The 21311-nt window shown below is 36.7% G+C and overlaps 1 protein-coding gene across 1 annotated transcript in view; it reads left to right on the plus strand.

Annotated features, from left to right (window-relative positions):
* The first annotated feature begins 208 nt into the window (after positions 1 to 208).
* The window catches only part of LOC136678922 (muscarinic acetylcholine receptor M4-like), an 82414-nt gene continuing 61311 nt past the window's right edge, over positions 209 to 21311 (plus strand). The window contains exon 1 of the mRNA XM_066657113.1: positions 209 to 300. Coding sequence (XP_066513210.1) covers positions 237 to 300 — 64 coding nt within the window. The 5' untranslated portion in view covers positions 209 to 236. The remainder of the gene's footprint in view (positions 301 to 21311) is intronic.

Below are 21311 nucleotides of genomic sequence, written 5' to 3' on the forward strand. Positions count from 1 at the left end.
GGCGCCTCACCTGCACACCGAGCAGCGGCGACTGAGACGCGGGGGTCCTGCTCGCTCTCTCTCTCTCTCTCTCTCTCTCTCTCTCTCTCTCTCTCTCTCTCTCTCTCCCTTCCTCCCTCCCTCCCTCCCTCTCTCTCTCTCTCTCTCTCTCTCTCGCACTCACTCTCTGTTATTTCTTTCTTTCTTTTTTTCTTCCATTCGCGCTGAGAACAAAGCAAGAAAAACCAAGTAAAACAATGCAACTGATGAATGTAACTAACGGCGGCGGAGCGGAGGGTCTCGCGCCCTGGAACTTTACCGGTGAGTGGTGTGTGCGCGCGACTTTCTCTGCTTGTGTGTGTATGTGGCAAATCTCACTTTTAGTATTTAGACACAGATGTGTGGTATTATGTGGCAATAAAAGCTCAGTCTACAAACACTGTGGTAGTCCAGAAAAGAATGAGACGTTTGCCTGGATTCCTGGATGTGGATTAAGTCTCAATTGGACAGCATTCCCTAAGGATACATTACACTCTCACAAGCCTATCATGACAAGTGTCATAAGCCTTCATAAACATCTATAAATTATTATTCCACCACATGTCAGGTACTCTACAATGTACAGAGAAGATTTTATGTCTACTGCCGCTTGTTGGAATAAGCCTTTATAAATTTCACTGTAGGGCTTTAGCAATTATCAGGCTGAATAACTAAAGCAGCCTTTATTACAACTAGCACATTTAAAAACCCTTAATTAAAACAAACAAACAAAAAACAACCCCAAAAATGAAATGTTTATAATATTTATAAAGGTTAATGTCTTAGTCTGAAATAAACTTTATGGATTGCTATCTCTGTATTGTCATAACTGAAGTATAGGTCAAACCTCACACATCAAATTTAGTATCAATAACAGATACTGAAGCAAAGGTCCACTTCTGTTCCCGTCAATGCAGAACTGCCTCTTCTGCTTTATGCACTAGACTCAATAGGCGATGACTATAAAATGGAGCCCATTTCCATTATTAAGTCTGGTTTAAGGCTGTGGGATGATGTGAGAAACAAGGACATATGTGTAGTACATTTAAACACGTTAATACCTGAATATCCCTGTCTTAATGGACCCAACTAATTTATTAATGTTTAAAAAGTTGCCTTGTATGAAATTGTGTGAGCAGGTTTACCTTACTAACATTTGCTTTTTTTGTGTGCATTTAATTAGAAAATTAATACAGAATCTGTTCAAATAACATGAGTTGTTGATATTCTCCTGCTAAAATTGAAAGGTAACACAAAAATTTGGCAATTTTTTGTCTATTTTAGTGAAGCGTTTTCTATTTACAGTTTTTTTCTGCACTGAGCATACTAGAAAAAAGTAAAACATCAAATGTAAACTTGGTTTTGAAATTAACATTTTATGTTTTACTTTTACTATAACTATGAAATTTGACCAGTGGTGCCTACCCTTTTGACAGTGCTTCAGTGATGCTAGGTAGACTTCAAATCATAATGTGATTGGGTGAAATCAATAAAAAAAAATTGTTTTTATTATAATTGTCTTTTTCTGCTGCCTGCCATGTGAGATATAGTTATGTTTGCAGACAACTGAGAATAGTCTTGTATTAAACTGTACAGGGCTTAGTGATGATATTCAGTTGATGAACTTGGCTGTGTATTCCAGCGCTCAGTGTTCATGTCAGTTTTAATCTCAGATATGGTTTGCAGGTCTTTTTACACTGACGTCACTCCCACATACACATACACAAACACAGATCTACTGCTGTAGTGCTCTCTCTGTGTGTGTGTGTGTGTGTGTGTGTGTATGTGTGTGATTGCTGCAGCACTCAGTATTGTTCTTTCATTTTTAAAATATTATAAAATAATCACAGTATAAATATGAATGAAAAATATGCAAAAAAAAAAAAACCCACACACACAAGGTGGGTCTCTTTTTACTGGTTAATGTGACTGTACTTTGGAGATCTGTCATGAGAAAATAAAAGCAGGATCTTTCCATCTTTCCCCTTCATTCAGTAGTGCACAGAGAACTACCAGAGGAAAAACAAAAGCCAAATTCTCTCTCTCTCTCTCTCTCTCTCTCTCTCTCTCTCCCTCTCTTTTGCTCTCTCTCCCTCTCTTTCGCTCTCTTTTTCTCACAAACACACACACACACTATGTCTCCCTCACCATGTGTTAAATTACCTCATACTGTACCCTGTTTTCTCTCTCCTTCTTTCTAACTTACCCTTTCTCCTCTGATGTTCTATCTCTTTTTCTGTCCCCCTTGCTCCCTCCCTTATCTATGTTGTAGTATCTCCCCATTCTAATATGCCGTGTGTGTGTGTTCTGTACTTACTCACTGCACTGTGGAGAATAAGGCTTTAAAGTGGGCTGATTACTATGTGTGTGTGTGTGTGTGTGTGTGTGTGGTGGCAGGGAGTTGGATTGGGGGTGGTTGAGAGGAGAAGGGATGTGTTCACATTGCCATGCAAAGCTGTAGTATCTCCCCAACACTCTCTGTCTAAACCCCTTCACAACATGCTTGACTGCATCTAACTCTAGGAATCACACACACACATACACACCTACACAGATCAAAGTACTAATAAATGCCTAGACTGGGAGCTTGAGAATTTAGGGCATTTTTTTCTATTTATCTCCATTTATCTTCAGAATGTCCAGTCACCAATCCAAATTGTTTCTGATCGTCATAATCCAACACAATGACATTTATAAATATACTGTCTTTCTTTGAGAGAGAGAGAGAGAGAGAGAGAGAGAGAGAGGAAAAGGCAGAGCAAGAAAGTAAAAGGTGACCAAGATAGACTGAGGTTAAAATGTGATTTAATTAAATCAGTGAAAGCAGAAAGCAAATAGAGTATCTGACATCAATCCCTAAAACTGTTTTTATGGTTCAATATAGAAATTAAATGCAAAATGGTAATTTGCCTTGTCAGTTTTTTCTTCTTTATACTGGAAAACCTGTTGCATGATTCGTCTGTAGAAAAAAATATTCTGTGTAGCACCAAAACAGGTCCCATTATTGTTACAAATAAGAGTGTGAATGTCAGTACTTTACTGATGACTTTATGCTAAGTGGAGTGTAGATACATACATATATTCGTGTGTTTCTGTGTGTGTGTGCGTGCATGCATTTGTGTGTGTGTGTGTGTGTGTGTGTGTGTGTTTGATGCTGGTGATGGAATACAAGGGTGGTCCTGTCCAGTCTATCTGACTTGGAAATCATTCAAACTGTGACTCTGCCTTAATGAGATATTTGAGATATCACACACACACACACACACACACACACGGAGAGAGAGAGAGAGAGAGAGCAAGAGAGAGAGAGAGACAGAGAGAGATGAGTGAAATATTGCAATGTGCTCCTGTAATTAAGTTGTGTAATGCCGTTTCTATTCTGTAATAACACAAATTTATGGCTGAAAAATATTAATGGCACTTGCATTTTCTCATGTTTGTCTTTGTTCATGGTTTGTGTGCATGAGTTACTTGTGACAGCTGACTGTGTGACTGTGAATGTGAGCATTTAATCATGCTAATATGAAAGCAAGCATAGTTTGCATTCATAAACGTTCAGAATGTATCTTTATACGCAAAACAGGACTATTGAATTATTACCTTAAATACCACAGTTTTTTACCAATTACCAAACAAGCAGTCTTTCTTAGTAAGAAGTTACAAGATGTTATTATAATCCCATACATATACACATACACACAATAGCAACCATATCCATCTATTACTACAAAATGGTCAACCCTTACAAAATGTAAACATTTCTTATGGAAATTTAAAGGGGAGGTTCACAATTTCATTCGAAAACACTTTTAGAAAATTCTGAGGATTTCCTCACCATTTGCTACCTGTCCAGGCTGTTTGTGTGATCAAAACCAGTTTAATGTGTTACAAAGCCCAAGTGTCAGTAAATGGATGAAAAAACCATAGTCTCTCCATCCAGTATGCTAGTCTTTCTCTCTCTGCTAATGGCAACGAAAAGTCATCAGGTGTGTTGTAGACAATGGATAGAACTCCAAACGTTGAAAAGCTTGAACTGAGATGATGATTTTGCTCTATTTCTGCTCCATAGGTGGGTAATGTTGCCTTACTTTTGCTATTTCAGATTACTTAAGGTGGAAAGTATCCAGTCCAAAAAAAGTATCGAGACATATCTTACTGCATTACTGCAAAGTGATACAAAACTACACAAATTATTTTCTTTGGTAATTCAAAAAGTAAAAAAAAAAAAAAGTTAACAGGTTAACAAGTTAAACTTCAGCCACGTACAAATAACAGCTGTTTGCCTAATAAAGATCACACACAAACACACACACACGCACACACGCACACACACACACACATTCCCCCACAATGGTGCACTGCTCTAGTCTACTCCAACAGTCAAACAGACGACCTTTCTTCATTTGTGTGTTACCTGAAAAAGTTAAAGTGGATTAATTCCTTCCCTATTCTCCTTTTCCTCCTCCTCCTCCTCTCTCTCTCTCTCTCTCTCTCCCTCTCTTTCTCTCTCTCTTTCTCTCTCCTTCCTGCTTATTCCCTCTCTCTTATACATTCTTCCTCTCACACCCATGCACATTCATTAATCATTAAATCATTAATCTTCCTAATCATCATTCCCTCCCTTTTTTTCTCTCTCTGCTTTACTTTCTGTTTCTATGTTTCTCTCATATCCGACTCACCTAAATAATCCTCTCCCTCCCTTTGACTTTCTTTTTCCCCACTTCTTTTGTGATTTCTTTTTTGCCACACTGCTTTGAAATACAAAAAATGCTCTTGTAGAAGTGTGCTGCCTTTTTTAAAACTTGAATGTAATTTCCAGTTTAATGTTGTTCCACATCTAGTGAAAGCTAGCTACATAGAATCAAACAATAAACAATGCATTGTTTTTATATTTTATTTATATATGTCATGCACAAACCTATTATTGAGCATTCATAAGATAATCATTTTTGCCATATATCTACAGTCTTATAAATATTTGCACACAAATTCAAATTATATATTATTAGCTTTTATTTGAAAATAATTTAAATCATTTTCTGCACAGAACACATGCAAATATGGTAATTTATTTATGTGAATTGTAATGTATAATTTCATATTTTTTGTTCTGTTTATCAATTGTTATTTTCTCAATTATTATTTTAAATTAATAAAAAAAAAACCTAACATGTAATTTTACCAGAGATATTTCTCTGTTTCTCATTGGATTGTGGGACAATAGTCCATTATTGCCATTCTAAAAATCAACTGGTCCTATGTATATATTATGGATTTGGATGAAGTAGTATATTATTATAAATTTGTATATAGATTAGTATTCATTGCACAATAAGTACACTGTTTTTCTGTCAGTCTCTCTTTTATTTATATATTTTCCTTGATTTTTCTCTCTCCCCTCCATTTTACTCTCAAACATTATAGTAGTCAACATCCTAATCACATCTCTCTCTCTCTCTCTCTCTCTCTGTGTCTAATTGTTAACCCAGTTTTACAGAGGAAAGTGTGTCAGGGTGCTGCAACTTCACCCTGCCAGCATGAGCCTCAGATGCACGCTTGCACACACACAAAGATATACACACGTACGGAAACACACACACACACACTCACAGTAAAAAAAAGATAGAAAAAAAAAACCTGCGGGACATATCCAGCACTCTTTGAGACTCTACTCTTTTGGAGAAGTTTAATTGTGCTGTATGAAGAACCCGCAGCAGCTGAAAAGGCAGGAATGGTTTTGGAGCTCTGAGCATTTGGCCGGTGGCAATAGAGAGTACTCACTCAGTACCCTCTCAGTGTCTATTAGTATACTATCTCAGTACCCACTCATCATATGCTCTCAACAGAGTTACCAAACTGTACCAGACCTCACTCATGAGTTCATGGCAGAATGCCATCAGATCGACACAGCAATGTTGCAGCAAAGGGAGGAAAAATACTTTAATTTCAGAGAGCATTCTTGTTGAGCAGGTGTTTTAGCAAAATTTGGGGGAAAAAATTGTTACCGAAAGGACTTACGTGGTATTAATTAGGTTGTAATCACCTTAAAGGTCATTAATAATCATGTGTAACACAGAGATAAAAAGGAATTCCTCTTTTTCTTCTAATAGTGAAAGTTTCAGAGAATATACTAAGGTAAAGAATATGCTGAGACTTTAGTACGTAAAATTAGTCTTTTCATATCTTAAGATGCACCAAATTTTCATCAATGTTTAAAAAGACATTCCATTGATATCATACAAGTATGTACTGAACCTGACAGGGTTAATACTGACTGAAGTAGAAGACAAAATATGTTAAGTATCCAGAGATCTGACATTTGACAGTGTATATGAATTTGGATTCACTGTTTGGCAAACATCAGATCATCTTTCTATCTATGTGTTAAAAATGAGTATTAATGATTTTTACATGCATTTACAACGCAATTATTAACCATTAAAGAACAGATTGTAAACTCTTTATGAACTTTTATAAGTGTAGTCTTATTCAAAAGTACACAAAGGAGCCATAGTTTCCAGGGGTCTTACTGAAACATCAGTGGCATTGTCAAAACACCACAAAGATAAAACACCATAAATGATAAAGGGCACATTGTCACTTCACCCTGAGTGTACAGCAGTAAGAGAAGAGTGAGCATAAGAATTTTTTTCTTTCTTTATATTCTTTATTTATTTATTTTTGTTCTAATATTGCTTCCTTCTTGTTTTTGCTGATTTGATCAGCTCTATTAGTTCTAGTCTCTTATGGCCATTTCTGCCTAATTTATCTGCACTTGCTTAGCCTGTTTAACTTATCATCTTACCTTTATGCTCTCATAAAAACAGGCCCAGTCCTGTAATTGGAGGGACATTACGATTCATATGACTCCCCTTATTACATAAGAAAAGAATCCAAATTTGAACATTTTGCTTCATCCCTTTTTTCAGGCTTAATCAACCCACAAAAAACTTTTAAACTGGGTTGACGTTTATATTAAATAATGTGCACAAGAACTGAAAACGTGAGTTTGTGGGTTCGAGTCCTGCTCTGGGTGATTGTCTGTGAGCAGTTTGTTGTGTTCTGCCTGTGTGGGTTTCCTCCCACAGTCCAAAAACACACATTGGTAGGTGGATTGGTGACTCAAAAAGTGTCCGTAGGTGTGTGAGTGAATGGGTGTGTGTGTGTCACCCTGTGAAGGACTGGTGCCCCCTCCAGGTTGTGTTTCTGCCTTGTGCCCATAGATTCCGGGTAGGCTCTAGACCCACCGCGACCCTGAACTGGACAAGCGGTTAAAGACAATGAATGAATGAATGTATACTATAAATGAATAAGTGTAGACATTTAAGAAGATTTACCCATTGTGGACATAGATGTTGTATAAGATTACTGAAACAATGTTGTTGTCTGTGCTGGACTATGTTAATATGATCTACAGGTATGCATCTTGTAACATTCTTAAATTCTGTAAATCTTTCAGCTTTAAGTTTACTTACTGGTGACCTTTACCAAAGATAATTTTTTTACTCTGTGAAAAACTGGGTTGGTTTTCTCTGGCAGTACGTCAAGATATACACAGGCTTCCTTTCATTTACAGAGCCCTTTCTGGTCATATGCCATCATACTTCACAAAACATTCTCATTGTAAATAATGCAAAATATCAGACTCGTTCCAGTTATTGAATAACCCTTGAGGGACTGCAAGTTTTTACTGAAATGAAGAAAGTGTTACAAGAAAATCTAAAGCTCAACTCTCTTGTTTCACTGCACGATTTTAATTCATCACTAACACCTTCCACTCAGCCTGCAACTACAGTAGTTCTCAGGTGTTTATTTAATCTAATTGCATTTTAAGTTCTGTTAAGGTGTTTATTTTTTCCATTAAACCCTTTCTGGGGAGTGCCACCAAGTGCCTTGAAGCTGTCCCTACACTGAAGTTCTCATGGACTACTAACTATCATCACCAGTAGATTGACCAGAGGAGGATGGGTCACCCCTTGTGAGCCTTGGTTCCTCCCAAGGTTTCTTCCTCAGCTGGGGGAGTTTTTCCTTGCCACTGTCGCCCCTGGCTTGCTCACTTGAGGGTTTTACATTTGTCTTTACATTTCATGTCAAATCTTGTCTTACTGGAATTCTGTGAAGCTGCTTTGTGACAACATCAGTTGTGAAAAGCGCTATATAAATAAATTTGATTTGATTTGATTTGATTTGATGAAGGGATCAAATGACAATTTTGTTTATTTCCAAAGGACAATCAATTTGGTCAGCCCACTGAATTTTTTTTTCTCTGAACTTTTGTCAGTTAAATTTTGAAGACATTTAACAAATCACAGATTTTGTTTTTCTTATTGCATTATATACACAGTGTCAACGTTTCAGAAAATGAGTTTATATATTCATTTTCAAATCCACACAAATATGTCCTACCTACAGCCTTCTTAGAATCTGTTACCGCAGCAAAGGAGGACAGATTACTTATTAATACATAAAAATGTATTCTTTTATAAAACATGTTGGGCACGAAACAGTGCCACAGACATATCACTTGTTGTTCCCTAAAACCATTTTACTTAAGCAAAAGTTTCATTAAATTGACCAGTTTTTTTTTCTTTGAGCTGGTTACTCTGGATTAACACTCCATTAAACATGCATGCAAAAAAGACAAAAATCTACAGATAATATAATACTATTTATATAGAAATTTAGGATTTAATTCAGCTTTTCGAATAGAAACACTTTATAGAAACACTAAGGAAAGTAGACAGGAAAATACAACTTTCTGTGTAAAAGAAGAGAACGGCAAAGCAGAAAAGGGAATTTGTAAGCTTCCTGAGGGAGTGAACCGTTCCAGGGACCTCAGTCAAAGCACATGATCCAACTATTTCCCTCCAGGCATAGACAGAGTATATTATTTAAGCTACAACTGTTGGTTTTCAGTCTTTTAAGATGTGTGGAAAGTGTTGGCATGTTGAAGGCTCAAGCTGAGGGACAGGTTCAGTTGGCTGTGGATTACACTGCTTAGCCTGAGCTACACTGTATTTCCAACAGTTTGTAGAATCCTCTGATATTTCTGATGATATCAAGGGTATCTACAAGTTCTTTGTCCCTCCTTAGAGTTTACACTGAATGCTTTGCTGTACAGATTTGTACTGCATTAAACAATAAGAGCATTACTGAGGTTTGATGAAAAAAAAATGGAGGTGTAGACAAATATTCCTGCAGATTTCTCTGACAAACAGAAATGAATAAAAGCTCCAGTAACAGCAAACTTCCTAATGCTGGGGAACTGAGGTTCAGATACAGCTATTCCATAGAGTCAAGTCCCATTTCAGGTTTCTGTGTATGGTAGACTAAACCTGCTAAAATAAAAAATAAATAAATGAATCAATAAAATGACCTTCCTCCATAATAATGATAATAAATATAAAAATAAATACAAAAACATTTTACAAAAACAGACATAAAATGTCTGTTTACCTGTATGTCTATTTAATTTATTTTCCCCCCTGATTAATTTATATATTTATATATATATATATATATATATATATATATATATATATATATATATATTCATTTTTATGTATTATTTTATTAACTATTATTTATTTCAATAACTATATTTTTTTGCATACATTTATTTTCATTGTCTCGGGCACTTCTATTAGAATCAACTGCTCTGTCCTGTCCTGAATTTGAGCCTGAACGTGGAAAAACATGCCCCCTTCAATTGCATATATTGAGGAGGAAATACAGAATAAATGAAAAAATAATAAATAAATGAATATGTAGATCAAAAAAAATTTTAAAATATAAATATGCACAAAAAATGAGTGTTATAAATAATATTATACCTCCATTTCTCCGGATTTATTTATTTGTTTTTGGTTATATGTCCCACATTTATTTATTTATTCCTTGTTTTTACATTCCTCATTTTGTTTTTCTTTACTTAATTCCACTTTTATTAATTAATCAATTAATTTTTTTATTTTGGCAGGTTTGGTCCTTCATATATGTGTAGACATTACACAAGTTGTGTATGTGCGCAACTGAACATCTATATCCATAATTGTGCATATAAATAAAACACTGTGGAAATATAGAATATAAAGGGAAATCACAAAGCAACTGAACCAGTCTAATTTAAAGTAGTTGAATTTATTAGTAAAACATTACTTACTTAATACTTAATATCCGATTAATATTTATTCAAGAAGAAGTAGTGAAAATATTGGAGTCAGAATTTCCCAAAGTGCTGAAAGCCACAGCACTCCACGAAATAACAGTGTATACATATTCTCATACTCTCTATCTCTCTCTCTCTCCCTTTCTCTCTCTCTCACACACACACAAACACACATCTAATGTACTGAGGTGTTATAGAGAATATTGGTTATAATTGCTGGTGTAGGATGTTTTGTTTAATTTCCTGTTTAATTACATAAACTGAAAAATGTACAACTCTCTAGATGCCCCTCAACAGAAAACTCTCTCTTACTGTCTCTCTCTCACTCTCTCTCTCTCTCTCTCACTCGCATAACTATCTATCTGTTTTTTTTTTCTAAAGACAAACAGGCTGTTATTGCAACTCACTTTTCATATATAGCAAGATGCAACGATTTGATTGCCGTTTGTTAATTACATTTGGATTTTCTAATATATTTTCCTGCTAATTTAGTGTAGTGTAATTTTTATCTATTAGCTGTGTTCACCTTGAAATTTGCACATTTAGAATTTGCATATTATCTCAAAATTATATGTGAAATATATAAAGAATATATAATCTATAATATGTTAGAATGTTAGCAGTAAAAGGATTATTATAAAATGGATTGTTCCGGTCCTAAAATCTCCGGTCCTGTTGTAAACAATATACGCACAGTTATTACCGCCTCACAGCATCTAAATTCCATATTGTGGCGTATACGCACCACTGTTTTAAACCTTGTTATTGAGCTAGTTTGCAGCATATAAAATTTGCCAACTTTTAATATATCAGTTGGGTTAACAGTGGAGGAATTTTGTGAAGAGATTGTCCAGATTAATGTAATATTAATCCTATTACAAATACTACTTTCATATGTGATTTATGAACTGAATTTATTTAACTTTCCTTGTGATAAAATCGCTGTAACACATTGATTATTGCTTTATTATTTAATTATGTAGGATATTCTAATACATTATTGGGTTTAATGGCAATGCTCACTAACATTTTTTTGGCTTGCTTTTTTTCCCCCCAGTATTATAATTAATTGGAAGACATCAAGCAAAATCTTTGAGAAATTTTGAGTTTCAGAATGAACAAAATGAGTATGTAGTTCCGATAATGTGGTTTCTGTTGTGGTCCCACTCTTAGGCAAGAGACTTATTTTAAACTTCCTGCTCAGTAGTATGGGACCAGGGTAATAAGGGTAAATGTAATTGTTAAGTTATGGTTGTGTTTGAAAACAATTGTACAATTGTAGAGAGAGGAGAGAGAGAGAGAGAGAGAGAGAGAGGAGCACAAGGGAGCCAGTAATGAGGACATGAAATCAAAGTAGGAGACGATAAACTAGTGGGGATATGATGGTTCGTACCAACCATTATACACACACATGCACACACGCGCCCAGCTGCACTCTTTGGAAGTTTGCATATTTTGGTTGGCTTGTTACTAGGGAACAGTATGCAGAAGAGTGCTGATGCTGACTCCAGAGACAACTTTTTCTTCAGGAAAAAGCTTCAAACAAAAGCAACATGGAAGCCTCTCTGCTGCCAGCCGATCATATGGTCAGGCTGTTACTTTAGCTGCTAATTAATTCTGCCTGGTTGCCCATATGTAGTAGAAATGGAGTTCCAGTGCGCATGCTGGCAGATGGTTGAGCACTGCCACCTGGTAACTGGAGGGTAGGGGAGGGTCCCAGCAGGCCTGTTAAAGAGAGGGAGAAAAATGCTGAAGGTGCTGTTGGTAGATCTTCCAGAAAAATGTATATCAAATGTTAAACATGGTTTACATTTCTTATAACCAAGAAGTAGCAAACAGGATGTATGAAAGTGATTATTTATTATTTTTACATTTTTGCCACTCGTATGAGATGACAAATCAGGCTACTTAGATGTCCCTGAAACATTTTATTCTCCAAAGAAGTGTTAATTTTAGTAGCAGATTTAGACAATTTGTTTTTCTCTTAGTTGTTTCATTAAAATATGTGTTAGGTTTAATGTCATTTCACTCATTTTGCTAATACAGACCATGCTTGTAAAGGCTGAAACAGGGAGGTGAACTCAAAATCTTTGGGGAGGAGCTCATGAATGTGTATGAAACCATACCCCAAAAATGACAGGAATACTAGTCAAGTGCTACAGAATGGACAGGTTGCGATACTTTGGTCAGGGGTTTGGTTGGTGTCTTGGATTGTGTGTACATGAGTGAAAGGGTTTAGTGAGTCCACAAGTTAACTGCTTTTAATAAACTGGTGCATGACTGAATGCTGTGTGAGACGGTAGAGTAAGAGAATTAGGTTGAGTAAATTGAATGTCCTTTAATGTTTGATATTCTAGAGTGAAGGGGATGGTGTGACTGGTAATTCGAGTCCTCAGCGTAGCAGCAAAAAGGGGTGGTGAGAGGATGGGATGAAGGTCCACAGCAGCACCTGAAAGAATATGAGCTTGGAAGCTGGAGAGTGTGAGCAGCACAACAACACAGGGGAGGGATTGGGACAAGAGTCCGCAGCAGCACTTGAAAAGAGAGCGCATGAGCTGGAAGCTGGAGGGTGGGAGGAGCACACCAGCAGATGGGTCGGGATGAGGGTCCGCAGCAGCTGCTAAAAAGAAAGAGCATGAGCTGGAAGCTGGAGGGTGGGAGGAGCACACCAGCAGATGGGTCAGGATGAGGGTCAGCAGCAGGACCTGAAAAGAGAAAGTGATAGTTGTAAAGTTAGAGGCTGCGTATGGCACAGCCACAAAGTAAAGTAGTTGGGACAAATGTAAACAAAGCTGTCAAGTTAGAAGCTAGGAGGATGAGGGGAGGGTGGGATGATAAGGTGAGAGCGAATCTACAACGTGCAGCGAGGAGAATGCATTGAGTGCCCAGAGTGCTGGGCAGGAGGCAGGCCCTGTGGAGGGGTGCAAGCTGGAAAGTTTGAGGCATGGAGCGGCAGCTGCCACAGGGGAAGAGGATGGGATAATGAAGGGAGGGGGATGGGATGATAAAGGGACAGATGGGATGATGAGTGAAGAGAGGAGGAGAAAGGGAAGGGTTGCATGATGAAAGGAGGAGTTTGGGATGATAATAGGAGGGGTTTGGGATGATGGCTGGAGACAGATGGAGAGGGGAGCTGCTAAATAGGTGCAATACTGTTAATCAAGTCAGTGTTACGAGGGAAGAAGGTGCCGTTTCAGAATAAATGCTCAAAATGTGTTGCCTGCTTTCTGTTCCAATCTTTTCAAAATTCAATCATTTTGGCGAGCTCTGTAGGTGAACTAGTGCCCCAGTAATATGGGTAATGTGCAAAAATATTGCAGGTTATGAGCCATTTTCTAAGGCAACTTAGGTAAAAATATTAGTTTCAAAGCACTAATCTGTGTGACAGCAAGGACAATAAGACATTGAGGCTAAGGAGTTCACACCTATCACTGCGGGAGGAGGTGTGCTGAAAAGATTTTAGCATTGGGAACTGTAGGGAAGCTGGCATGACAATGGCTGATTGCGTTCCCAAAACACAAGCCAGTTCCATAGCTCAGGGTGAACAGAGGTCCTCTTTCCTGGGACAAGTTTTTTTTTTTAAATTAATGCTGCTCTAAATAGTGCAGCTGCCAAATGTGATGGCAATGCTTAAAATTAATTTTAGTACAGAATATCTGACACATCCTGGGCAGTAGGTACCAGTAAAAAATAGCATGTACAAGAATCACTGGAACAAAATTACTTATTCCTCCTTTTAAGTTTTATTTTAGCTTTATGAACTAATTACCTAGTATTGTAACTAATGTATACATAATATATTTTTTACATTCCCCCATGTAAATAACTGAGATCCTATTGTTTGAATCCCATCTCTGCATATGAAACTCGTCTTATTGGAGTAACACTTTATCTTTATCTTTCATTATCTCTGACTAGATCTTATCAATTAGGTGGCTCTAAATTATGCAGTTATAAATATTTAGACTCACTGAATGTTTTTGCATTCCTAGTGGACACTGATCTTAATGGAGATAAAATACTCTCTTTGCACTTAATGTGCACACATTCAGGGAATCACCAGGAGAGCCACCTAGAGCATATCACCAGAAATTTAACAGTTTAATCTAATTTATCTTCCACAATATATAGCAAACTTAAAGGCAAACTGAAGCATTCCAACCCTCCTGTTTTCATCATTGTAGCCTCTTATAAATGTTCCCAAAATTTAGTTTGTATTAGTTTCTTGCTACTTGCAATTCTATAGGATGTGTTGTGGGTTTAGAGGTGCCTGATAACTCGTTGGCTTGCCTGCATAATCTTTTGTATTGTGGTCTTTTAACCCCCTTTTCCGCAACTGTAAGCGCCATTTAGTACCTTTGAGGTCCGTCTTAAAAGACTGATTAATGCACTGAATCAAAATTAAGTTGCTTTTTTTAAATAGCCGATGTGGGTGGGTCTGTAGCCCAGAAATACTGTAAATTCTGCAAGTAATATAAGTCATGATCCTGAGTCACATTTTTTAAAAAATTGCAGATTTTGAGCTAATTAAAATCTTATACCTCAAATGGTTTTGTCAAACTCATGAGGCAATTTGGGAATAAGGATAAAATCAATAAGATATTCGTGGTGTTCAATTATTTTTCTGAGATTTTAATGACTAGAACTTAGATATATAAAGTAATTATGCTTGAAATGGTTATGTCACAAAAATAAATATTAAACTTAAATAAAAATAAAATAAGATGTTCTAAACCTTTTGAAAAATTCCTTTAAAAACCTGACCAGTTACATTGTATTCACTTTAATGGAGAGTGGGTTTTATATAGACTGTAAATGTGGCACAATTCAGTAGTATACAACTAGGGCTATAGACCCAATCACATTTGCAAATCAAAACAATGTTGCTTGTGTTGTTTTGTAGTCCTAAATAAAAAAAAAAATCTTCCATTTTTAATTCTGTGAATGCATCAGACTATTAAAATGTACATGGACCTTTTGGGACGAGTTGGAGTGCTGGTGTTAATGTGCATATAGGAGGCAAATATGACAAAAAACAAAATCATATTTGTTCTGGTCCAATTTCACTGATAGAATTGTGGACCAAATGGTCAAGCAAATCCAATCCAAGCATTCACTTTCACAGGGAGAAGGGAGAGAACAGGGTGGATCATGAGTACACCAACACAATGGGAACATGGGCAGCTTTGATGACTGTTCATACTACAGTAATCAAATTTATGGTAAATAAATGTCTACAATTACTGGTGTCCTTGATTAATCATATCAGAATTGGCCCAGGTGTGTAGGTTTGATTTTGGCAGGGAGGTTTTTGCTGTGTGTGAATGTGTTAGTGAGCAAAATACAAGGAATTAAAGAGTCTGCTTTTTATGTTTGTAGCTGTGGAAATTCAGTTTGTACGCTTTATTCTTATAGGTTAGTTGGGGGGTAAGATGTTTCATCTGTGACTGGCATTTTATGTGTGCGCCTGATATTTTCACACAAGTATGTGCATGAGTATGGTTTTGGGTGTTGATAATCAGCCACTGTTCACTGCATCCCAAAGCTCTTTAAAAGAAAGCAGCAGAGGAAATCGCTGACAGCTTATATAACAGATTGAATCTGACAGACTCTCTGGAAGCATCCCATCTCTCTGGGGTGGGGTTGGGGGGGTAGGGGGGGTGGATTCTCCATCACATCACAAACATCAAAAAAAAGCTCGCCAAAAGTAGGAGCCGAGTGCTGCATCTTTCCTGACAATAGTTGCCAAATGGTTGCTCCAAGTCCAACAACGCTAAGGATTAAACTCTCTATTAAGTCTCTGTAAGAATGAATACCCAACAACCTGTACAAGATGTCTTGAGTTTTACAGTACTGTCCCCAAAACAAAATTCTCAAATATTGCTCCCTGAGGATCCATTAATTATACATATTCAGTTAAAATTATGTAGGAGAATGTCACGCCCTCGTCCTGTCATTCCTGTATTCCCCGCCATGTGCTCTCTCTGCACATGGCTCTGTCTGTTATTGTCCTTGTCTCCGCCCATGTCCCGCCTTTGTTCCGCCTCCTTGTCCTTAACTCTCATTATCTGTTTCAGGTGTGTCTCGTCTGTTCATATATTTAAGTTCCCTTGTGTCACTTCCTTTCATCGGTCATTTGTTTTGCTATGTTCCAATTCCAAGTCGTGTTGTTTCGTGTTGTTCCAATTCCTAGTCGTTTTGTAAATTCCTAGTCAGTTGTTCCTTGTTTTGTTTCCTCGTTTCATGTTGTTGTTTCTAGTCCTCTCATTTATCAGTCGACATGTTTACCCTTGAGTCAGTTTATGTTTGTTTTGTTCTTTTCTTGTAAATATACGTCTGTGTTTTAGCAAGTGCGTCCGCCTCCATCAGTCCACCCCGTGATCCTGACAGAGAAATAGCACAAGATAGAAAGGACAAAATGGATTAGGTATACTCAATTATGTCAAATTTTAAGTTAAAATATATGAATAATCCCCTAAAAATTTTAATAATGCCCTCAAACACATCCCTCATCACCACTTACATCACATAGCTTCTCCTCTCTGTGGAACTATTTAGATGACAACATAAGTGTTTTTTCTCTGTGCTTAATTCCCATTGCTACATTTTCTGTGATTTAAAAAAAATGCTTTATTTTTTATGCTTTCCCATGTGGATTAAACTTCAAAACCAAGAATATCACGTTTCACGGGGCAGACTGACGGAGGCGGATGCACTTGCTAAAACACAGAATACTTTATTTTAAACCGAAGAAAACAAAACAAAGACAGGCAGACTTGGACATAAAGACTTAAACAGAGACCTAGACTAAAGAGACAGATACTGACTAAACCTAAACCGAGGGAACTAGACAGACAGAGAAAAACCTAGACAAAGGGAGCTTATACAGAGAGAACTAATAGACTACAGACAGAAACCACAAAAGTACACAAAGCACAGAAGAGGAAACACTAACAGACCAGAGAAACAAACTAGAGAGGCACAAGGAAGAAAACAGACAGAACAAACCGAAGCGAGGGACAGAAAAACTGGACTGAGCAATATAATAACGAAAGCAAAACAACGTGACTAGGAATAGGAATAGGAACGAGAACGACACAAAACGACATGACTAGGAAACAAAACAACACAACATGACTTTGGAAACAAAACGACTTGACTAGGAGAGGGAAAGAAACAACACAACATGACTAGGAACATAGCAAAACAAATGACCGATGAAAGGAAGTGACACAAGGGAACTTAAATACATGAACAGACAAGACACACCTGAAACAGATAACGAGGGTTAAGGACAAGGAGGCGGAACAAATGCAGGACATGGGAGGAGACAAGGACAATAACAGTCAGAGCCATGTGCAGAGAGAGCACATGGCGGGGAAAACAGGCATGACAGGACGAGGGCGTGACAAAGAACACATTGATTTTCATAGTTCTGATGAGTGTATTATATGTTAGTGGCAAGAAAATGTAGAATATAGAATTCTCTTTATATAGAATTCTCAAATTGTGAATTGATAGATTCAGATCCATCCTTTCAGGAGATCATTTCTTTACTTATTGGTCTAATGGAAGTATTGGCTCTACATTTCCATGGAGGATTAGTTCCTCATATTCCCATATATTTAAAAAAATCTTTACAATACTTAAAATACCTAATGTACATTTTATATAAATCGTTGTTATATGCTTTTGTTTAGGAAGTAATTGCAAGGAAACAAATCTATACATGTTCAATACAGACATACACATTTTAGGTTTAACTACATATTGAATACAATGAACAAATCAACATATATGATATACAAGATATATGGCAAACAATGCTCAAAAAACGAGTGCTGGAGAGAGACTGAGGATCTTTGAAATGGCGGGAGGCTACAGCAGGGTATGCCAACACATCACTTAATTTGCATCCGACATGATGCAGTAGAGGGAAGATGTGAGTGTGAGAAAGGTGCCTGATGTTGATTCCTATTTTTTTCTTTCAATGAAAATTTGCTGATGAAGAGGTACAGGGCATCTTTTGGCAAAAACAGGATTCAATATAAACTGTATAAAATGAGCAACCTGAAGCAACAAATGTCAGTGAGAAATTAAATGAGAATCCATTGCTCTAACTAATTTTAATTGCAGTAGAAGTTTTAATTATGAAGCACAAGATAATGGTTATGGTTTGTTAGGACATGTGATATTTGCTAAATGTCTGGCTGGGATCATTATTTCTTACTGCTGAAACCACATTTACACAAATACACTTTAACAAGAAGCAGGAGAGTACAGGACCAAGAAAGTTGGAAATTAAAATTACACTTTATTTGTTGAACAGCTGTGGTAGCCTCACAATGTACCTGTACTAACAACTGACCCTCAAAATACTCTACTTGGTTTTTGTGATAGTCTGGGTGTTTTTGATTTAATATTCTTTGAGTTTATTGGCGTGTCAGCTCACAGAATGATTGACAGTCACATCACTATGACAGCAATGCAGCATCAGTTATGGAGCACTAGTGCTAGCAAAAACTCTGGGTTTGGATACCCATGCAGCAGACTGCAGTTGAGAGCAGTCTGAAACTAGTCTGTGATAAGTAGACCACACACAAACACACATACATGCATCCACTCATACTTGCATTAATAACTATTAATAAACAGATTTTTACCATTTATAAACCTTTATAAGTGTAGTCATATTCTAAAGTGGTACCCCATATTCTGTACTGCCTTTGTACATAAAATTCTGAATAGAAAGTGTTAATATTGGGTCAAAAAAAATCTGCATGTCACTTGTAGAGGAAAAGGAGCTGCACGGCATAAATTCTCTGGTCGTCTGGGTTTGGATACCCAAGCAGCAGACTGCAGCTGAGAGCAGTCTGAAACTGTAGTCTGTGACAAGTAGACCACAAACACACACACACACACACACATATGGAGAGAGATATTCTCAAAATACTTCACAAATGCGTAAATGTTAATCCACAAATAAAACACAAATATGTTTCACTGTTCACAAATGAATACATCCCAATCTGTGTCTGACAGTCTGCAATTTGTACAAACACAGTTACATTCATAAATAGATGTTTTTGGTTTTCATAGATATATCACAATTTTATGCAAAAATAAATACATTTGTATACATTTGCATTGAATATATTTGTAAAACCACACAGCTCCGAAACAGAATATGCATTTCTCATTGGTCATCACTTTTATTTAGCCAATCAGCTGCCAGAGTTAGCTGTCTATTGTTTACTGTGGCAGCCAATGAAGCCATAGTCCCACCTACAGGGGGTTGTTTCACTGTGGCCCTGAGAGCAACAAGTCAGTCCTGAGACACTGGGGAAAACAACAGTGCCACCTAGCGATGGCTTGTGTTGTTTCACATTACTTCCTGTATTTTGTAATTATATTTGGATTAAGGTCCCAATGTAACATAAACATCACAACAACTATGTTTTAAACTTGTATTTCCACATTTTGTCCTTGAAAAAGGATCAGAGTGGGTTGTACAGAATGTAACACAGGACAGGTGACTAAAACATTTAAAAGGTTTGGAATACACCTTTTAGAAACAAAAAATATGCTTTTAAAATAAGCATTTATATGGTCTCAATGTATTCACCAGCATCATTCTGTAAATGAGGTCACACATACACAAATGCAGGTGCTGGTCATAAAATTAGAATATCATGAAAAAGTTTATTTATTTATTTCAGTAATTCCATTAAAAAAGTGAAACTTGTATAGTATACTCATTCATTACACACAGACTGATATATTTCAAGTGTTTGTTTCTTTTAATTTGATGATTATAACTGACAACAAATAAAAACCCCAAATCAGTATCTCTGAAAATTAAATTATTGTGAAAAGGTTCAATATTGAAGACATCTGGAGCCACACTCTAATCAGCTAATTAACTCTAAACACCTGCAAAGGCCTTTAAATAGTCTCTCAGTCTACTTCTGTACACAATCTACAGGCTACATCATCATGGGGAAGACTGCTGACTTGACAGTTGTCCAAAACATGACCATTGACACCTTACACAAGCAGGGCAAGACACAAAAGGTCATTGCTAAAGAGGCTGGCTGTTCACAGGGCTCTGTGTCCAAGCACATTAATAGAGAGGCGAAGCGAAGGATAAGATGTGGTAGAAAAAAGTGTACAAGCAAGAGGGATAACCGCACGCCAGACAAAACAATGCAGAAGAGCTGAAGGCCACTATCAGAGCAACCTGGGCTCTCATAATACCTGAGCAGTGCCACAGACTTCGACTCCATGCCACGCCACATTGCTGCAGTTATTCAGGCAAAAGGAGCCCCAACTAAGTTTTGAGTGCTGTACATGATCATACTTTTCATGTTCATACTTGGCCAGCATTTCTAAAAATCTTTTTTTGTATTGGTCTTAAGTAATATTCTAATTTTCTGAGATGCTGAATTTGGGTTTTTCATTACTTGTCAGTTATAATAATCAAATTTAAAGAAATAAACACTTGAAATATATCAGTCTGTGTGCAATTAATGAGTATAATATTCAAGTTTCACTTTTTGAATGGAATTACTGAAATAAATAATCTTTTTCATGATATTCTAATTTTATTACCAGCACCTGTACATACATCCAGGATGTTCAGTAAATGTCACTTAGTCAAGTCATAATTTAAAGTGAAGGATTAAGCTGTGTAGGGAACTTTCCAGATGAAGGGATGGTGACACACACACACACAAAGAAATTTGAAAGAATTAGAAAATTATTTAAATCAGTGGAACTTTTCCATTTTGGCAAATTAAATAGTGACTTTCAAAGACGGTTTATTGGTAGAAATGTAAATGGGACAGCATTTGTATTAATACGTAATCTCAAGCACTCATGGACAATAAAATTCTTTGTCCAACATACAAAATAATGTGATTCTGATCCTGATATAACATGTAAATATGGATTCCACTGAGTTTTCATAATTAACTGAGTAAAGAGTCATTCAGAGTAGTTTAATGTGAAATCGAGCCTTCCTGTACAGTGTTTAAATCAAATCAAATGAAAATGTATTTATATAGCACTTTTTAGAACTGACGTTGTCAAAAAGCAGCTTTACAGAATAAGCATCTGGACAGGT

Source organism: Hoplias malabaricus, chromosome Y (assembly GCF_029633855.1).
Source record: "Hoplias malabaricus isolate fHopMal1 chromosome Y, fHopMal1.hap1, whole genome shotgun sequence".
NCBI lineage: Eukaryota > Metazoa > Chordata > Actinopteri > Characiformes > Erythrinidae > Hoplias > Hoplias malabaricus.